Genomic DNA, 18,417 nt, shown 5'->3' with positions numbered 1-18,417 from the left:
CCTTTCAAATAAATCTTGAGAAATGAATAATTTGACCCAAAATAATATGAAGCGACAACAAACATAAAAGAAAATAATACGTGTTGGGCTTCTGGCCCACCACCTCAGCCCATCAGGCTGACGTATGCGGGCAATTTATCTCACGCGCCATTCTCCGCGGGTGATTTGGACGTCTTCATAAAATAGAGGCGCGTCGTTTACACGTAGAATTCTAACAGTGGGATTCGTCTCCGTATCGGTTCTCGAGGCTCCGAGCATTATGTAGCGTTGTGACGGTCGCCCTTTCCTCGAGAAAGAATATAAGAGGAAAGGTATATTTTGGGGGGGAGAATTTTGGTTAAAATGCACATCTCACTCCATATTTTCAGACATTCCTCTAGCGCCCCCTGAGAATGGCAGTTTTACCCTCACATTTCGGGAAATATTACTTAATAATTTACTCCAAAAACAATTATAGTAATATTAGTCCAAACTAGGGTAAATTTATATTTTTATTTATGTACTTTAATATTTTTTATTATTTTAATTACACTATTAAACTTAATTTTTTAATCAATTTAAGCTCTATACTTTAATTTTGTTTATATAACAATCTAAATTTTTTATTATTTTAATTACATTATTAATTTACATTTTTAAATCAATTTAACTCATATTTTTATATAAAAAAATAAAATACACATCATATTTTATTCATGTCAAAATATAAAAATTAAATTAACATAAAAATATAAATCTAAAAGTATAATTAAAATAATAAAAAATACAAATTATTACACACAAAAATTAAAATATAAAAATTAAATTAATTTAAAAATATAATTAAAATAATAAAAAAATTACATAATCATAAAATAAAAATATAAAAATATAAAGAACAAAAATACAGATGTATCCATGTTCAAAAAATCATTCCCCACTCTATTATATTACTCAAAGGACATAGATATCCTTTACGGGAAAGGAAATGTTTTGAACACCATGATATTTTCAAACCAAACACTTGGCTGAGTTTGAAGTTCTATTTCCACACCTTATTACTGGATTCTGCAAAACCAGCCTGCTGGTGTCAGTGATTCTGGGCCAAGTGTTAAGTTCAATCAGTGGCCCCAGTGACCAGTTTGGTTACATCAACTCAAGATTTTCAGTACATTTGAATCCATCAAAGCTAAAGCTTTTGTCAATATCTCAAGCAAAGATAAAATTTAAACCACATCAGCCTCCTTAACTTACCACTCCAGCTACTGATCAATCCAGGAACCATCCCATTATAAATTGAAAATGTAAAACAAAAGAAAAGGGAAAGAAAGTACAAAATTTTCACATTCTTCTCATGAATTGTTTGCTAGGTTTCATTCAGATGAATCAAGACTCAAGATCCCGAAAATATGCATTCTTCAATGAAACAATTTTGGCAGTTTTCTTCAACTGTTAGTCTGAGTTCCCAAGCCACCATTTCGGGCAGTGATTTCAGGATTTGGAGGAATTCCGTCGATGCCTCAGTTGGAATTCTCTTGTTGAAGACAATTCTTCAAATGTTGATTGGAATTCCTTCGAACTCCGATTTCTAGGTGAGCAATACAAACCCAAAGATTTGTCAAACCTATGGATTTAGGTAGGTCTCCCAGCCATCCATTTCGAGCTTCTCAGCCTTTAGTAGGACATCATGTTTGGTGTCTTCTAGGTATTGAGACATTCTGTGCAAACATAGCATCATCAGAAATGGGTTCAACTAAGCCAGTATAGATTTTTACCCACTGTAGAGGTTTATGTGCATTCGTCTGTTTTACTATCTATCTATTGATCTATCCCTACAAATACAATAACATTGAAATAGAAAATTCCAGATCCATTATTCTCGGAGTGACAAAAAGAACTTGTATGAATGTGTGAAAGAGGAGAGAAAGCCCAACCTAGCTTGGAGGTCAACATCACCGACTCCCAACATTCTTACTGCTAGCAAGCCTGCATTGGTTGCATTATTTATTGCAACTGACGCAACAGGAACTCCCCTTGGCATCTGCATATTAGGAAAATGATCCTGGTCTATAAGGGTAGTTAAATTCATGCGTTTAACAACATGCATAACTAAAAAAATATGGCAGTATGATGTATATGGATTAAGAAAAGATACAGAGCTGCCAAGTCATGTACCACACTGATTGGGCAGCATGACATCCGAGAAGGAGAAACAAAAGTACATCCGGAGAAAACAATAGAGCAGCATATTTTGTACTGTATTATGCAAGTAGTATTACAAAGAAAAAAAAGGGTAAAATAAAAAAAATAAAAAAAGAAAAAACCCACTATATCACCCATTTAAAGGTTTGGTTTTGAGGAAATTGGTTAGCCAAGAGATGACTAACTTATTTATATACATTACGTTTCCCACATAAGAAGGACAAGCCATTCATTTTGAGTGGTCATAACTGTGACCTGGGGCTGGAAATGAGTACTCCTCAACATGCCAATATATGTATTGGGCGTGCCAAATGGCATGCCCTGATTTTTTTATTATGATTTTCATTCTTGAGCACTTGTAAGACACATAGAAGGACATGCATGTTATAATAGGTTGGACATGCACAAGGATAAAGTGGAGTTTTTGATAAGAGTTTTAGTGTCTAAAAAATTTTTTTGCGTTAAAATTCTACAAATGCAGTGTGTAAAGAATAACAACACAATATAAAGTCTAAAGACATCTCCAACAAAGATGGTTATATTTCTTTGGAATGTTGAATGATGTATATGTTACCATTCTTATAGATTTTTATGGTATCTTAAAGTTGGACTACCGGTATTCTTTTAATATTTTATATATTATCATATTATAGATTGAATGGTATTTGTATGTTGATTTAGTGATGCTTTTTCAATATTTTTATGCTTTTTAATTGTGTCAATAACATACTGGTCGAAAAATAAAAAATATATAATTTTCTTTTCATGTCCTTCAACCCTTTTTTTTTTTTTTTTTTCAAATTGTGGCATCATGTGTTTGTGCCCATGCCAATATCCACATTGGTGATTCTTAGCTTCACACTCTCCCTGATGAACTTTTACTTGCAATTTAGCTCCATTGTCTCCAAACCACAAAATGATGCGTCCTTACACTGAAAGGAGGTAATGAAGGTATGGTTTTGGAATTGATGCTACTCGGGCGAGTCCATAACAAGCTTAGAACATCATGTTAAAAATTGCACTTGTGAAGAAGTTGGGAAAAAGTATACCAGAACAAATTAGCAAAAAACAAAAAAATGTAGTATACCTGAACTATTGATAGTAGTGAATCAAGTCCGTCCAGTGACGAAGCACGGACAGGAACACCAACAACAGGCAAGGGGGTCAGTGCAGCTACCATGCCTAAACATGGAAAAGGGCATGTCAATTTTCATCTATCATTCAAAGAAAAATTTAAATGAGTATTTATTTATACAATAACCTGGCAAATGGGCAGCACCACCAGCACCAGCAATGATGACCTGAATGCCTCGTTCCATAGCAGACGAAGCATAAGAAAACATCAGTTCGGGGGTCCGGTGTGCTGACACTATTTTCACCTGTGCAATAAATTCATGAATTCAATAATTACATACAGACAACTTGCTTAACTATGAGAGCTGAAAGCCTGAAACGCTAAATCAAAACTTAGAAATAAAAAATAAGAAGGAAAGAAAAAAAAAAGTGACCTCATTAGGAACACCAAACATATTCAAAATCCTTGCAGCATCCTTCATAACAGGAAGATCAGAATCAGAGCCCATAATGATCCCAACACGTGGTGTGACTGTCAAGGAAATGATGCTGAACAGCATTAGTGCAAAACTTCATGTAGCAGAATGACAGACAATCCTGAATGAAAGGAAAAGGAATACAAAATTTTGGCATCTTTGTTTAGGCAACGTTATCATAGAAGTTCATTGATATATTCTCATACTTGCAACAAGCCAGCTACAAATACCATGCCGTTTGGGTTGGACAATTGTTGCAGCCAGAGTTGTTTGATTTTTCTAAAATCACTTGAGTGAGGCAGGACAGATGGGTCTGGAGAACCACACAGCCTTTTCTACTGCTCATTCTATATGGCCCTTAGCAACAGAAGTAGAGAGGCGTTTTCTTGGAATAAGTGGAGAAATAATGTTCCTCCTAGAATGTCCTTTTCTTTTTGGATCTTATCTCTTGGCATGATAATTTGAGAAAACAGGGTTAGATGGTGGTGAATTGATGTTTTTTGAGGAAAGTGTTGGGAGTCAATATCATTTAGTTTTGTAATTTACAGCATTCATGATGTTTGGAGACTTTTTCTAATCTTTCTGATGTACAATGTCTGATGCCAATTTCAGTGACAGATGTTTTGGCATTGTGGATTTCAGCCTGCCCAAATGGGAGACAGACTCCGGAATTAAGACTACTCCTTTTTGTATCTTGAGGCACATTTGCTGAGACAGGAATATAAGAGTCCTTCAGGGTTTAGAGACTCAAATTTGTCACCTGAAAGGGATCATGCTTGTTTCCCTTCTTTTGGAATTTAAGACAACTTTACCCACACTTAGCACGAAGTCACCCTCTTGGGAATGACTCAGTCAGTATTTCAACCCACACTCTTAGGCACACAGGGTTAGAGGGGGAGAGAGTCTGTGATAATGAGAATTGTATTGCTCGCAGGGATTGTATGAACAAGTATAAATGAGAGGTCCCCCATATATAGGCCTTTCACTTCTTTAATGGACTGTAGCAACCATATTCCAGATTCAACAGCTAAGATTGAGTGAGACTTCAAGTACATCAAAATATCTAGCTCTAGAATATTCAGAAGAGTACCAGACATATCTAGAACGTCCAGAACTAGGGTCCATACAGTTTCCATGTAGGATCATTATCATCTGCATGGCATTCGTATGGTGGGACATTAGGAAGGATCCCCATTTGCTCTTACAGTCCTCTTGGTGTTTTGTTGATTATCTCTCTTAGTGTGCGGCTTGTTTCAGTTCTCTGTATGGGGCTTCCCCCTTTTTGGGTCATTCTTTTCTTAAATGTTTACTTATTTTTCAATCCAAAAGAATCCGTTTTCACCCTTAAGATCCCATAACAATTCATTTTAGAGTTGGTATAAAATGCAGTAGCAGTAGCAGACTCAGATATCATGTTAATCACAAAAGATTTTCTTTTTTGTTAGGACCAAAGGGCACATCATAGTTAATATTAATATTGTCCACCTTTTTTGTTTTTCTCCTTTTATTGCTATTATATGATATATGACATTATATACATAGTGATAGTGCAACTCTTCCCAAGTGCTGTTGCAAAAAAAAAGTGCCTCCTCTGACAATTTACACATGTTCTGTGAAAAGGGGACAAGCGGGTACTGTCAGGCAAGCATCTTTATTGTTCCACTTTTCAGTCTTGCAACATTTATGAAACTACTGGGATATTGCATTTTGATAGGCATATTGGCGTATAACACATATGACAAACCTATGCTCATTTTAGTTCATGATTGACACTGAAACAGAAATCCTAGGGCACAAAGAAATGACAGAAACAAACAGGAGATAAGAAAGAACGAGAGGAGTCATAAATTGTATTGCAGAGAAAAGGAAGACTTAACCTTAGAGAAAGAACCTAAGAGCTGCTTAACTAGGTAGCTCATTACACATGAAAGAGGCATCGCCTCAACAATAACTAATACAGCAAAGCAGCACTAATGCTAATACAACAGATATACTACAACAACCAAACAACAACAGGAAATACACGAAAACAAAAACAGCAACAACAAACAATACTATCACAAAACTTTAGATGCTTCCACACTCCCCCTCAAATCAGGCTCCATGGAAGTTGAGCACTTATTCTTGGGCAGTCCTGCAGCAACCCTAGAATCATCATACACAGGGGACATCTTCAAACCAAGCTTCTGACACAGAAACAAGAACCGGTCTCTAAGCAATCCTTTAGTGAGAATATCAGCCACCTAATCAGATGTTGGAACATATTTGATCTCCACTTCACCACTTTCTACCTTCTCACGGACAAAATATACATCAATCTCAACATGCTTGGTTCAAGAATGAAAGACCGGATTTTTAGTCATGCTCTTGGTAGCCAAATTGTCACTCCACACTATAGGAGTAGCAACACACGGATATCCCAACTCCATAAATAGAGATGTCAGCCACATCAATTCTGTCACACCTAGGGCAACTGCTCGATGCTCAGCCTCCCCAATTGATCTAGCAGCAACTGATTGTTTCTTGGACCCCCTGACAATAAGATTTCTTCCAAGATAGACACAAAACCACTAGTAGATCATCTAGTCACTTTGCAGGCCAGCATGGTCTGCATCTGTATAAACTTGTAAGGATAGATCATCCGGTGAAGGAGAGAAGACCAACCCCAAGCCAATAGTCCCTTTAAGATATCCAAGTAGTCTCTTACAAGCTAACCAATGTTGAGACTTAGGAATGAATAAAAATTGGCTCAATTTATTCATTGTAAAGGCTATGTCCGGGCGAGTATATGGTAGGTACTGCAAGGAACCAATAAGAGTTTTGTACAAAGATGGATTATAAAATGACTCTCCTTCATTAGTTAAAGAAATCCTAGCAGTCATAGGAGTTGCACAAGGCTTGCAATCTTGCATAGCAGCCTTTTTCAATAAATCAACAACATACTTGGACTGAGTTAGATATATATCACTGCCATCCCTATATGCTTCAAACCCTAGGAAGTAATTCACAAAGCCAAGGGTCTTAAGAGTGAAATGTGTCCAAGTCATGAATACAGGATCTAAGGGCTATGGAATCTAAACCTGTGATGAGAATATCATCAACGTATACCAAGACAAAGAACACATAACCAGTTGTCTTCTTGATAAACAAAGAAACATCTGACACAACCCTAACAAATCCCCAATTTTGTAATGTTGTTCTCAATTTCTTCAACCGACATACATGAGTAGGAAACTGAGAGCTTATAAACCCTTCAGGTTGAGCTATAAAAACAGTCTCAGTTAGATCTTCATTAAGGAAAGCGTTGTTAACATCAACTTGTAGGATCTCCCAACCAAAGGTGGCCGCTAAAGAAAAGAGAATTCTAATGGTTGGAGCCTTAACTACCAGGCTGAAAGTTTAGCATGGTCCACTTCTGGAGTTTGAAGAAATCCCTAGGAAGCTAGCCTGGCCTTATACTTAAGAATGGACCCATCAGCATTATATTTCACTCAAAAAACCCATTTACAGCCAATTAAGTTCATATTCTGAGAAAAAGAAACCAACTCCCAAGTATTATTTCTTTGCAAAGCTGTGTACTCTTCTTCCATGGCCTAAACCCATCGTGAGTCTAAAAGAGCCTCACGAACTGAACTAGGTTTAAGAGAACTCACTAAGGCATGGGGAGAAGGAGCAACTAGTTGTTTAGACTTTGATCTTGTGATCATAGGGTGAATGGAAGATGTTGGGACAGGTTTAGGCTTGGGTAGATAGATGGGAGGTTTTGGTGACTGAATAATAGAAGGTTGGAGCTCTTGTGAGGTACCAATAGACGGAGCTGAACTGTCACATGTACCACTAGAGACAACACTAGACGGTGCTGGGGCCAAAAACTGTGCTACTTGAGGACACATTGAAGAATTAAAAGCGGAGGAGGTAGGTTCCAAAAAGGCAGTAGAATACCCATTTAATCCTGATGACTAATGTAGGGAAGAAAAGGAAGTAGAAAACAAAGTGGGGTAGGGAAAATCACTAGGATTGAACTGTACATGTCTAGATACATACAATTTTCCTGATGGATGCAAGCACTTATATACAACTTGGATGTGACAATAACCAAGAAAAACACACTTGGTAGAATGGAAATCAAATTTGTGCTTGTGATAGGGACGAAAGTAAGGAAAGCAAGCATAGCCAAAAGGTTGAAGGATCGAGTAGTTAGGTTTTTTGTGATATAACAGTTCAAATAGTATACAGGACTTTAGAGATGATGAAGGAAGCAGATTAATAAGATGCACTGCTGTTTAAAAGGCTTCCACCCAAAATTTAAGAGGCATATGAGCATGAGACAGCAAGGTTAAACCCATCTCAGCTAATCAACCACAACATTATGAAATTTTTTGGCTTGGATTATGGTGATACATTCTTTCTTGTGGCTAAGATTGCTTTTGTTCGTGTTTTTCTTGCTATAGCTGCTATTCAGCAATGGCCTCTTTCTCAGCTGAATGTTAAAAACGTTTTTCTTCACGGCAACCTTCAAGAGGAAGTGTTTATGGAGCAACCCCTTGGTTTTGTTGCTCGGTGCTGGTATGGTCGCTTCAATTCGGTCATCCAATCTTTCGGTATGAGTAGAAATGAAGCTGATCATTTTGTTTTCTATCACCATTCTCTTGGTGGAGTCATATTATTGGTGGTATATGTAGATGACATTATTATCACATGAGATGATGACGTTGGTATTGGGCAATTGAAGACTCACTTGCATTCTTATTTTCAGACCAAAGATTTAGGCAAGTTTAAGTATTTTCTTCGCATTGAGGTGAGCTCAATCTGCCCATGGCATGTGCATCTCTCAAAGGAAGTATGCTTTAGATATTTTGGAAGAGACTGGTATGCTTGATTCCCAGCCTATAGATATTTCTATGGATCCTAATGTTATGCTTGTACCAGGACAGGGGGAGTCATTAGAGGATCCTTGGTGATATAGGAGACTGGTTGGGAAGCTTAATTATCTCACCATCACACGGCCATACATCTCTTTTGTTGTTAGTGTGGTAAGTCAATTCTTGGACTCTCCATGTGATAGTCACTGGCAAGCTTTAGTGCATATCTTGAGATACAGTAAAAGTGCTCCTAGTAAAGGCGTGCTCTTTGAGAACAAATGACACAAACAGGTTGTTGGATATACTTACGCAGATTGGGCTAGTTGTCTCATAGATAGGCGCTCTACCTCAGGTTATTGTATTCTAATTGGAGGAAATTTGGTGTTTTGGAAGAATAAGAAGCAGAATGTGGTGGCTAGATCTAGTGTAGAAGAGAAATATCAAGCTATGGCTTTAGCCACATGTGAGTTGATTTGGCTCAACCAACTTCTTACGAGTTGAAGTTTAGAGATTTAGGACCTATGCAACTTATTTGTGATAATCAATCGGCTCTTCATATTGCCTCTTATCCAGTTTTTCATGAGTGGATCAAATACATAGAGATTGTCATTTTGTGAGACAGAAATTGATTTCTAGAGAGATAAGTACGTCATTTGTTAACTCTAATGACCAGCTGGCTGATCTTCTTACCAAACCATTACGGGTCCACGACTTGCCTATATTTGTACCAAGCTAGGCACATATGATAGATACGCGCCCGCTTGAGAAGGAGTGTTAGAATTAGTATATTATATATAGTGTTGTACATATATGTATGTGTAATATATATATATATATATAACAGAGATAAGGTTGTACCTAGTGCTTTACCTAGTTGTACCTTATTGGTATATATAGATATACCAATTGTGAATAAGTGAACACAACATTTTTCTCTCAAAACATCACAACAGTGAATCACCTGTGCAAGCACTTCCTTATCGATGGTGGAGAAGAGCTATCCCAATAGGAGCTAATCAAATTGGATCCAGCTCAAATACTCCGGATTGACTACCTGCTTCTCCTCCTTCTAGATTGAGTAGAAACTTTGTCGGAGGAGACATTTTATTGAGGAAAGACACTAGATGAAAGGCTTGGACTGCGGTGAGAACTTGAGTTTTCAAGAAGATGTAATTACTGGAGTCAAGTTTGATCAAAATGAAATTGAAAGCTTTGGCAACTGCTGAAAAATCAGATTGAGAGGCGGTTGATAAGGAGGAGGAGAAGAGGAGGAGCTGAGAGTGGGATTTGAGGCCATCAGGTTAGAGCAATGGCTCTGATATCGTGAAACGGAAACCCTAGGGCATAAAGAAGCAAATAGGAGAGAAGAACGAGAGGAGTCATAAATTGTATTGCAGAGAAAATGAAGACTTAACCTTAGAGAAAGAACCTTAGAGCTACTTAAATAGGCAGCTCATTACACATGAAAGAGGCACCATCTCAACAATAACTAATACAACAAAGCAGCACTAATGCTAATACAACAGATATACTACAACAACCAAAAAACAGCAGGAAATACACGAAAACAAAAACAGCAACAGCAAACAATACTATCACAAAACTTTAGATGCTTCCACAGACACAGGCACTTCATGCAAAATCTTATACTCATTGAAACAGCTACACAAGCATATAATATAGCAATTTGCTTTTGTAGCTGCTAATCATTTTTAGATGCCAAAGGCAGTTTCCAGGAAATACACCCTGACACAGGCACTCAAGCAAAACCTTGTAGTCCTACAATTAGAAGCATAAACTGTATAGCAATTTCCTTTCCTAGCCTAGAGTCAGTATCAAATACCAAAGACAGCTTTCCCAGCTTAACATGCTTTAATGGATCTATGAGAACAATCAAACCTTTGTCTATAGGTAAATATAGCACGAAAGACTGCCATCAAGAGGAGGAAAGGGAGGGGAGGAGGGGGGGACGCTCTATAAAAAAATAGGGGGAATATGCCTTGCCTCTGTAGCTAACTACAAGATAAAAACATAACTTAAATATACACAGATACACAGTAACAAAAGGAAGGAAATAAGAAAAGGTTTCTCTGGAAAATGAATCAAAAACTCTACAGTCAAAAGCTTCCATTAACCCCTATGCACTTTTAGGAAAAATTAAACAACAAATTCCGCTGCCTATCTTTCTGTGTGCATATGAAAATAAACATGCAAATACTCCCAATCTGACTCCAATTGCTGCATTAATGTGCTAAAATATCATGCCTACAGAACTGACCTGCACTCTGACCATCCATAGTTTCTTCATTTAGCATTGATTTTAACCGTGCCTCAACAATTCCCACAGATGGGCCAACTATAGTGATATGACCCATCTTCCGTTGCTTTCGCATTTCTGCAATATCATATACAAATAAAATGAACTATTGGAAGAAAAATGGAGCATCCCAAACATGATAAACATGCACCAATTAGTCAACAGAGCTAACCTGGTTTATCATACCAATGAACAGTTGCCCCTGTGATACCTAAAGCCCTTCCAATCAGTTGATGGGCAAGAACAAAACCTGGTTCTCCCTGGGTACATAATAAGAGGCAATATATTAACTCTAACTTGTCAGTGTATCTCCTTGAATCATAAAATTAAGAGCAGAATAAATTTCAATGTTTCCAGAAAATATTTGCAGATAATTTAATATGAACTTATAAGAACATAAGAAATTAGGTAAAATTTTCAGGGACGAGTCAAAAAAAAAAAAAAGATGAATGCATGGACAACATAACGATGGGACATATAGATATGCAAGGCTACCATTTTCTTCAGCATGTTTGCCTAAACTTCCATGATCCACATGTATGTTGATACCTTGGTATGTCATAACTAAATGTGTAGTTCAATTCTACAAGATCATTACTTAATGCCTATAAGAAATTAGAACTTTGGAATGTCCAACACAGTAAACAAAGCTTAAAAGAAACAAACAACAGAAAAAGCAGATATCCTTCATTGAATCCTTGTGTCAAAAAATATCATGCTTTATCAAGCCACAGCAATCATATCTCTTTTCATGTCACATTTTTCTCATTTTCTTAGTGTTCTTAGATTAAAGTATTGGCTTGCTGCATTATCCTGTTTATAACATTCTGCTATCTCTTATCTAGCAGCTCACATGAGCATGCCTTAATCTCTAGGTAGATTTCATTTTTTTTAAATGGTAAACGCATGTTTAGAAAACTGCTTTAAGGGGAAAACCCTAACACAAAAAGTAGCATAACACAATCTGAAAATCAAGAGAATCTAGTAACCCTACAAATGATTCAATAGGAAAAGACAACTCCCCACTAGCCAATAGAACGTGTAAATGAGAATATTTCTCTTAAAACAAAAATGAGAACTTTCAATTCATCCAAAACATCTAATATTTCTTTCTTTCTAAATACACCAGATAATATGAAAAGAAATAGCAAACAGAAAGTCCTCCACTTATTTCTTCACATTATGCATACTATTTCTTCACTTGACAGTAGAATATAAACTCTTGGTTATCTAAAAAGCAGCTTTCACTAAAGATCTAGTTGTTATTTAATACTAGTTCTGGAAGTTAATTTCCTAGAAATTGCGAAGTAGACAACCTCAGAGAAGGAAAGAATTTACCTCATCCTCACCCAGTATATTGTACATAACAGCAGCTGGAGTTTTCATTGATGGATCACCCAGTGGAAGACCAACAACTGCCCGCAAATGCTGCTCAAACTGTGAAGTGAAGCAAGATTCAATTGTATGGTGCCCGCTATTGTGAGGCCTAGGAGCTACTTCATTTAGCAAAATCTGTTCAAACAAATAACAGATCAAAATCCAAACTCAGCAAACTTCTTGAAACTGGGAAAATCCAACAAAGTGTCCAAAATTAAAGCATAAGCATTTGAAAGAAGATTATATGACCTGACCATCCCCCGTCAAAAACAATTCCACTGCAAACACACCAGCACCCTCCAATGAACTAACAGCTTTGTAGGCAACATCAGTTGCCAGTTTCCTGATCTTCCATGGTATATTAGCTGGTGCCTTAACAATGTGACATATGTTTTCTCTGCGAAAACATAAAGACTCTCAAGTGAAGGAATCACATTTAGTCATTTATTGAATATAGAGATCAAAAGAAAATATGCGCTGACACAATCATCATCATCAGAGTTTGAGATAGAAGCAAAGGGAAGGTAGCAAGAAAAAACTATGCAAACCACTCAAGTTGATATCTTACCTGTGAATGCTTTCAACAACAGGATAACACAGGATAGAATTATCTCGCCCTCTAGCTACAATGACAGCTAGCTCCTACAATGGGGAAGAAAAGCCATTAGTGATTATTTGCACTATGATCTGTACCTTAAATGAAGCAGAAATGAAAAATATGCACACGAAAAAGTGTATAGGCCAATATCTTAAACAAATTCCCATCCCCTTATTCCACCCCCCCCCCCCCCCCCAAAAAAAAAGAAAAAAGCAGATCAGCAACAAATTGCACTTAATGAAAAGCATAATTCTGTCAGAATCAAACTTCTAAATACTGACATTAACAGCATACCACCACTTCTCATTCCTCAAGGGCGAAATCTCAAAATAAAAATGAAAAAAGAATAATCAATTGCATTCTAAGTTATAATAACTAGGCATATTAGACAACACCATTGAAAATTAATTGAAGAAAGAAATAATAACGTATTCATTTCTTCTATTTACTTACCAAATATGAAAATATCATAGCACATTTTAGGTCAAAGAACTGCAGGAAACTACATGGAAATTCCTAGAAACATGTTCAGGAATCTGTACAACTAGGAGTCAAGAACTTGAGAGAGAGAAAATATAATCCCTTACACTCAGGAAAAATATACTAAGTTACATAGACAAGGCTATGACTATAAAATAGGCATGTATCAAACCCTTGGAACCAAATTATACTGATAAGTTACATAGACAAGACTATGACTACACAGACATGTTCTAAAGCAAACCTTTATGAATGGTGCCCATTTCTCAACATATAATCCTCGATCATAGCCTCCAAGGGCTGCAAAGAAAATTTTAACGCTCAGAGTCAAAATATAATCCTTAAATTAAGAAAATAATAACCTAAAAACTGGTGGCATTTTATAGAATAGAATAGTTGAGCTATATATGGAGCTTGAATGATAATGTCAGGAAAAACAAGAATATGGAGTACTCAGCAGGTCAAAAAAGATTTCCCAAATTTCATGAAGTCCCTCCAGATACCAAAGGAAAGAAGACCCCCAGCTATCAATAGGTCCAGAAGATGGTTTCTATAAAGGATCCTTAGCCATTAGGCTTCCTAAGTTCTCTGAAGTTAATTGAGTAAGGAAGAGATGTTTGTGGCCCATCCATCTCTAACACTTACGACCCATCCCCCCCCCCCCCCCCCCCCCCCCCCTAAAAAAAAAAAAAAATTCAATGCATATAAGACATATATACACATTTCCATTTCTCATATGGGAAAGTAACTTATAATTATGCTAGCTTCATACCTGATCAACAAACATATTCCTCCAGAAAAACAGCATAAATTCTAAAATTAATCAAATTTAGTCTCCTTATCTTTAACAACCAGAAAGCAGACATTTCTCCAAAAATATTGTATGCATGCTGAAACTAAACAAATCACAGTCTCCTCTTATTTAATAACCATCATTACCCTCTGCTGTAAATAATAGTTCCAATTTCCAAAAGTTGTTAAAGCTGACTTAAAGTTGTGAAGTAATAACAGTCATACCACCCAAAAAGTAAACACCAACACTTTGAGATACAATTGCTATCAATCGGATAAATGGAGCTCGTGGCAAAATAGAAGCAATCAGGAAATTATACTAATTGCTATATTAAGACTAAAATTGCAATTGACGTAGACAATTGAACATCTTACCATTTACTGCAGAAGAAATCTCCTCTTCACTCTTGGCAATAGCATTTCCACGTCCATCATAAGCAAGCCTTTTACTCTTTATCATTAGAGGATACCCAAATAGGTCACCAGCTCGTTTTGCACTTTCAAGATCATCTATCTGTTTAATATATATTTTTTATGAAAAATCTAGGATATCTGAAGAAAAAGGTGAACCAATAATTAGAGTTTGTCTAAAATTTTATTAACAGTAACCAACCTGCATAAATTCAGGAAGAGGAATGCCATGGCCAGAAAAATGAACTTTCTGCATATATTTATCCTGAAAAGGGTAAAAAAGGTCAAATATTTAAATTTCATCATCAAAGCAGGTCTTATTACTGTCTAAATAAACATTAAAGACATCCATATTCATAAGAATATTATAAGAATACATAAACAGAAATAAATCACCAAAACACCAAATTTATTTACACTAAATATAGTTGCAACAGAACATCTGTAAGTAGGGATTCTCGGTAGAGCCAACAGATGGCCTGCAGACTACCCAACAATTACCCCTATATTTATTCATACTTAAAATATATGGAAGCATCCACACTGTAAGCAAAATTGGAAAAAAATTAAAAGCAAATTTTAGTGACTGAAAAACCTTAAATGAATTGTGAAGAAGAAGAAAAGATGAGAACAACCGTATATTTTTTACCATGTCATTTTCTCAGTTATCCAGTAATTCATTTAATTTCAAAAGCCATAGTTGTTGAAATATTGTCTCGAGTATATGGTATAAGAAGAAGAAAAGTGAAAGCAGTGAGTGATGGCAGTGTGCTAGAGGGCCATTGAAGAATTAGATAGAAGTTTATATCTCAAACTGTAATTGACGGAAATTGAGGGGGTTAAACTGTGAATATCTAATTCTTCTCTAGTGATAACCGCCCACTCTATAAATAGAGTGCTAGGGGGTGTGTGCGACCATTCTATTCTCTTCTATTGTAACAAGTGTATTGTATTCTCTGAGAGGAAGGCTAGAGTTCTGTTTTTAGCTTTGTAATCTTGGGAGAGAAGTTGCTATTTTTGTACTCGGGAATAGGGGGGAGATCTTGCTGTTGTACTGGTCTTTCTTTTCCTTAATAAGACTGCTAGGAGGGCTCTTTGAAGGCTGGATGTAGGTTTCCTCAAAGGAAACCGAACCAGGATAAATCCGCGCCTACTACTTGTGGTTTGATTGTTTCTTGTTCTTATTTTCATTCTGTTTTGATTGCTTATGTTTCTGTTCTCAATTCCTATTATTGTTGGGTGAATTTGAGAGTGCTAAGAGAGGCATATATCCTCTTAAGGATAATTCCGCATGGTCCTAGGATAACAATAGCCAAAAAATATATTTTCCTGAAAATCACCACTGTGCTCACAGTAGCAAGTCCTCAATTGACAAAGGAAAAAACAAAACGAGTGACTTGGTGGCTTCAGAAGGGTGAAGGTTTATAGAATCACTCAATCCTAAATAAATGTGGTTCTCATTAATATAACTGGCCAATAATGCATGCCTTGCAGAATGTTTTCAGATGCCTTCTCATTGTTCTATGGTGATAAAAAATTTGACTTGGAATAAAAAGAAGATAAACCTGGATAATCCGAATGGTAGAAGCTTTAGGTTGACAATCTACCCCTCGTTGTTCAAGCTTTTCTAGTGTGGCCACATCAACATGCTCGATTTCAACTGTTAAAACTCCACATCTAACTACCAAAATTGAAACCAGCTTGTAAAAAAATTGCTTGAAGGAATGATACTAGCAGTAGAGCAATCAACAGTACAACAAATTAAAAACATAACCTGCAGAAATGGCATTCAAATACAACCTTTTAGCGAATTCTTCAACAGTGGCACTATCATCAAAGCTCCCAACCATATGATAATGTGACAGTGCACTTGCAGGGCAATGCTCCATCGGGTCCAAAACAATTACCTTAATTGCCATTTGGGATGCCGCCTGACACAGCATCCGACCCAACTGACCTCCTCCCAGAACTCCAACAACCATCTCTGATAGTCCATGTATGGGTAAATCATCCTCCCTACACAAACACAATTGCAACCATTCAATTCCAAAGTAATACATACAAAAATATGTACAGATATGACAGCACATCCAATTCACAAAATGATCCAAATTTGAAATCAATCAATTTACAACTAAACAGGCTCTCATATCTTTGAATGATCTTCTGAATACAGGCGCTTAAAAATTTGATTTTCTTTATGGAAATTTAGTGTTGATACCTTCATCGGAACAGACATATTTTCACAAAGAAATATTAAGTGGTCCTCAACCATTTTAAGCAGCTGCACGTATATTCAAATAACGTAATACCTGAAAAAGTCTGAATTGCTCTCCTAAATAGATGATGCGGAACCAAATGGGCCAACTTTAATAAATCTAGCCAAAGTTCGCACACTGTTTCATTTTTTTTCCTTCGATAAGCCGGAGGTTGTTTCAGATTGAAGCTCTAAGAACTTCATATGTCCTTATGTGCGTGTGTGATTGTGTGGGTTTTGTGTGTCAATCAACAAGCATACACACACACGCCCATCATTAACAAGTTGAAGGTATGTGCATATACTGACCATTCAAAAAATAATACACCTGCGCATATATATATATATATATATATATCAATTAAGAAGTTGCAATACCTCTGAGAAGTTTCGAGGGCTTTAGGGGAGGCTCGACAGGGGAAGGCTGGAGGAGTGTATTGCTTCAGCATTGGAGAAAAGAAAACCGAACCGTTCTCGAAGCTGCAACCCTTTAACGCCAATCCTCGACGAGAATCTGAAGCGAAAGCGAGAGTGGACGCGGCGCGGTGTACGGAAAGCAGTGCCGGAGATGGAGAATGGCTCAGGTTTAGCATCTCTCGAGCTCTTTCGACCGTCTCCGGCAGCGGCGAGACTCGCTGTGTGCGGGGCAGCAGGGAGCTTTCAGTGATTGAAGAAGAGAAGAAGAAGAAGAAGAAGAAGAAGAAACAGTGATGGCGAGGAAGGAGAGAGCCGACAGAGAATGAGAGAAAATTGGGAATTTGTATTTAAAATGGGAATGTTATTTCCATATTTATGTGTGATAATATTTATTTTTAATACATTAAATATATTATTATATTATTATTGTCGTAATACAACAATTGACATTTATTTATTTTGAAAAAATTCAAACAAAAGAAATAACAAAATTTGTTTAAAATGAATCATCCAAAAAATGTCTCACAGAAAGATGATTCTGAAAGAGAAAATCTTTAGATATAAAAAAATACGAAAAAATCTTTTAAAAGAGTTGTGTGAAAGGTTTTCTGAATAAGTTTTCAAGTTTTTCAATTTGTAAGGTAGAAGACACTTAACAAACCTTTTGATACTTAAGTCAAATGTGGCCATGTTAGAAGGAAGTTTTTGAATCTAATTGTAAGATTTCAAAAACGAGGGTCAAGAGGTATTTATACCCCTCAAATAACTAAGATATGTGGCAGGATAAGACACATGACACACATGCATAATAGCACATGACACAACCCTTCGAATGAGGGTGTTTGGCCATCACTATGTTAGGCTTCGAGAGAATCAAGTCTATGAAGAAATTAGTCTCCGAAAGATCTTCGAAAAACTATTTAAGCATTAGGGGAAACTTGTCCCCAAAAAGCCTTCAAAAAGTTACTTACGTATTCGGGGGACTAGGTCCCCGAAAACTCTTTAAAGATAACGCATTCATTCTTCTAGAGCTAGATTGACTTTTAAAGAGGATCTCCCCCAAATACTCTATAGAGGAAATTTTATATAAGGTATGTTACAATATATTATATATATGATAATTGTGATTCGAAATTTAAATTTAATTATGATTGAAATACATTTAGAATTAAAGG

The 18,417-nt window shown here is 36.5% G+C and overlaps 1 protein-coding gene across 3 annotated transcripts; it reads right to left on the bottom strand.

Moving 5' to 3' along the window:
* Positions 1-939: 939 nt before the first annotated feature.
* On the bottom strand, positions 940-17,580 carry LOC127798224 (phosphoribosylaminoimidazole carboxylase, chloroplastic). Of its 3 annotated transcripts, none has more exons than XM_052331633.1 (16): positions 17,204-17,580; positions 16,343-16,584; positions 16,134-16,249; positions 14,771-14,833; positions 14,533-14,671; positions 13,610-13,665; positions 12,856-12,929; positions 12,537-12,684; positions 12,249-12,422; positions 11,083-11,170; positions 10,872-10,988; positions 3,690-3,787; positions 3,443-3,560; positions 3,269-3,363; positions 1,914-2,020; positions 940-1,697 (listed from the first exon to the last, which is right to left on the bottom strand). In XM_052331633.1, the coding sequence occupies exons 1-16, from the start codon at positions 17,416-17,418 to the stop codon at positions 1,604-1,606; spliced, it is 1,944 nt and encodes a 647-aa protein (XP_052187593.1). In that variant the 5' UTR covers positions 17,419-17,580; the 3' UTR covers positions 940-1,603. The 3 variants fall into 3 exon arrangements, with proteins under 3 accessions (XP_052187593.1, XP_052187595.1, XP_052187596.1); XM_052331635.1 differs by having other exon boundaries at positions 941-1,697; positions 16,134-16,245; positions 16,369-16,584; XM_052331636.1 differs by lacking the exon at positions 17,204-17,580 and having other exon boundaries at positions 941-1,697; positions 16,369-16,535.
* Between the last annotated feature and the right edge of the window lie 837 nt (positions 17,581-18,417).

The sequence above is a fragment of the Diospyros lotus genome, chromosome 3 (genome assembly GCF_014633365.1).
Source record: "Diospyros lotus cultivar Yz01 chromosome 3, ASM1463336v1, whole genome shotgun sequence".
Classification (NCBI taxonomy): domain Eukaryota; kingdom Viridiplantae; phylum Streptophyta; class Magnoliopsida; order Ericales; family Ebenaceae; genus Diospyros; species Diospyros lotus.
Note: the sequence above shows the minus strand (reverse complement) of the source record. Positions and strands in the feature narration are given on the sequence as shown.

Coding starts and splice junctions, on each gene's coding strand:
- LOC127798224 (XM_052331633.1), bottom strand. CDS start 17,418: ATGCTAAACCTGAGCCATTCTCCATCTCCGGCACTGCTTTCCGTACAC. Junction 14,834..16,133: donor CTACCATTCGGATTATCCAG/GTTTATCTTCTT, acceptor TACCCTTTTCAG/GATAAATATATGCAGAAAGT. Junction 12,685..12,855: donor GTTGTTGAAAGCATTCACAG/GTAAGATATCAA, acceptor ATGTTTTCGCAG/AGAAAACATATGTCACATTG.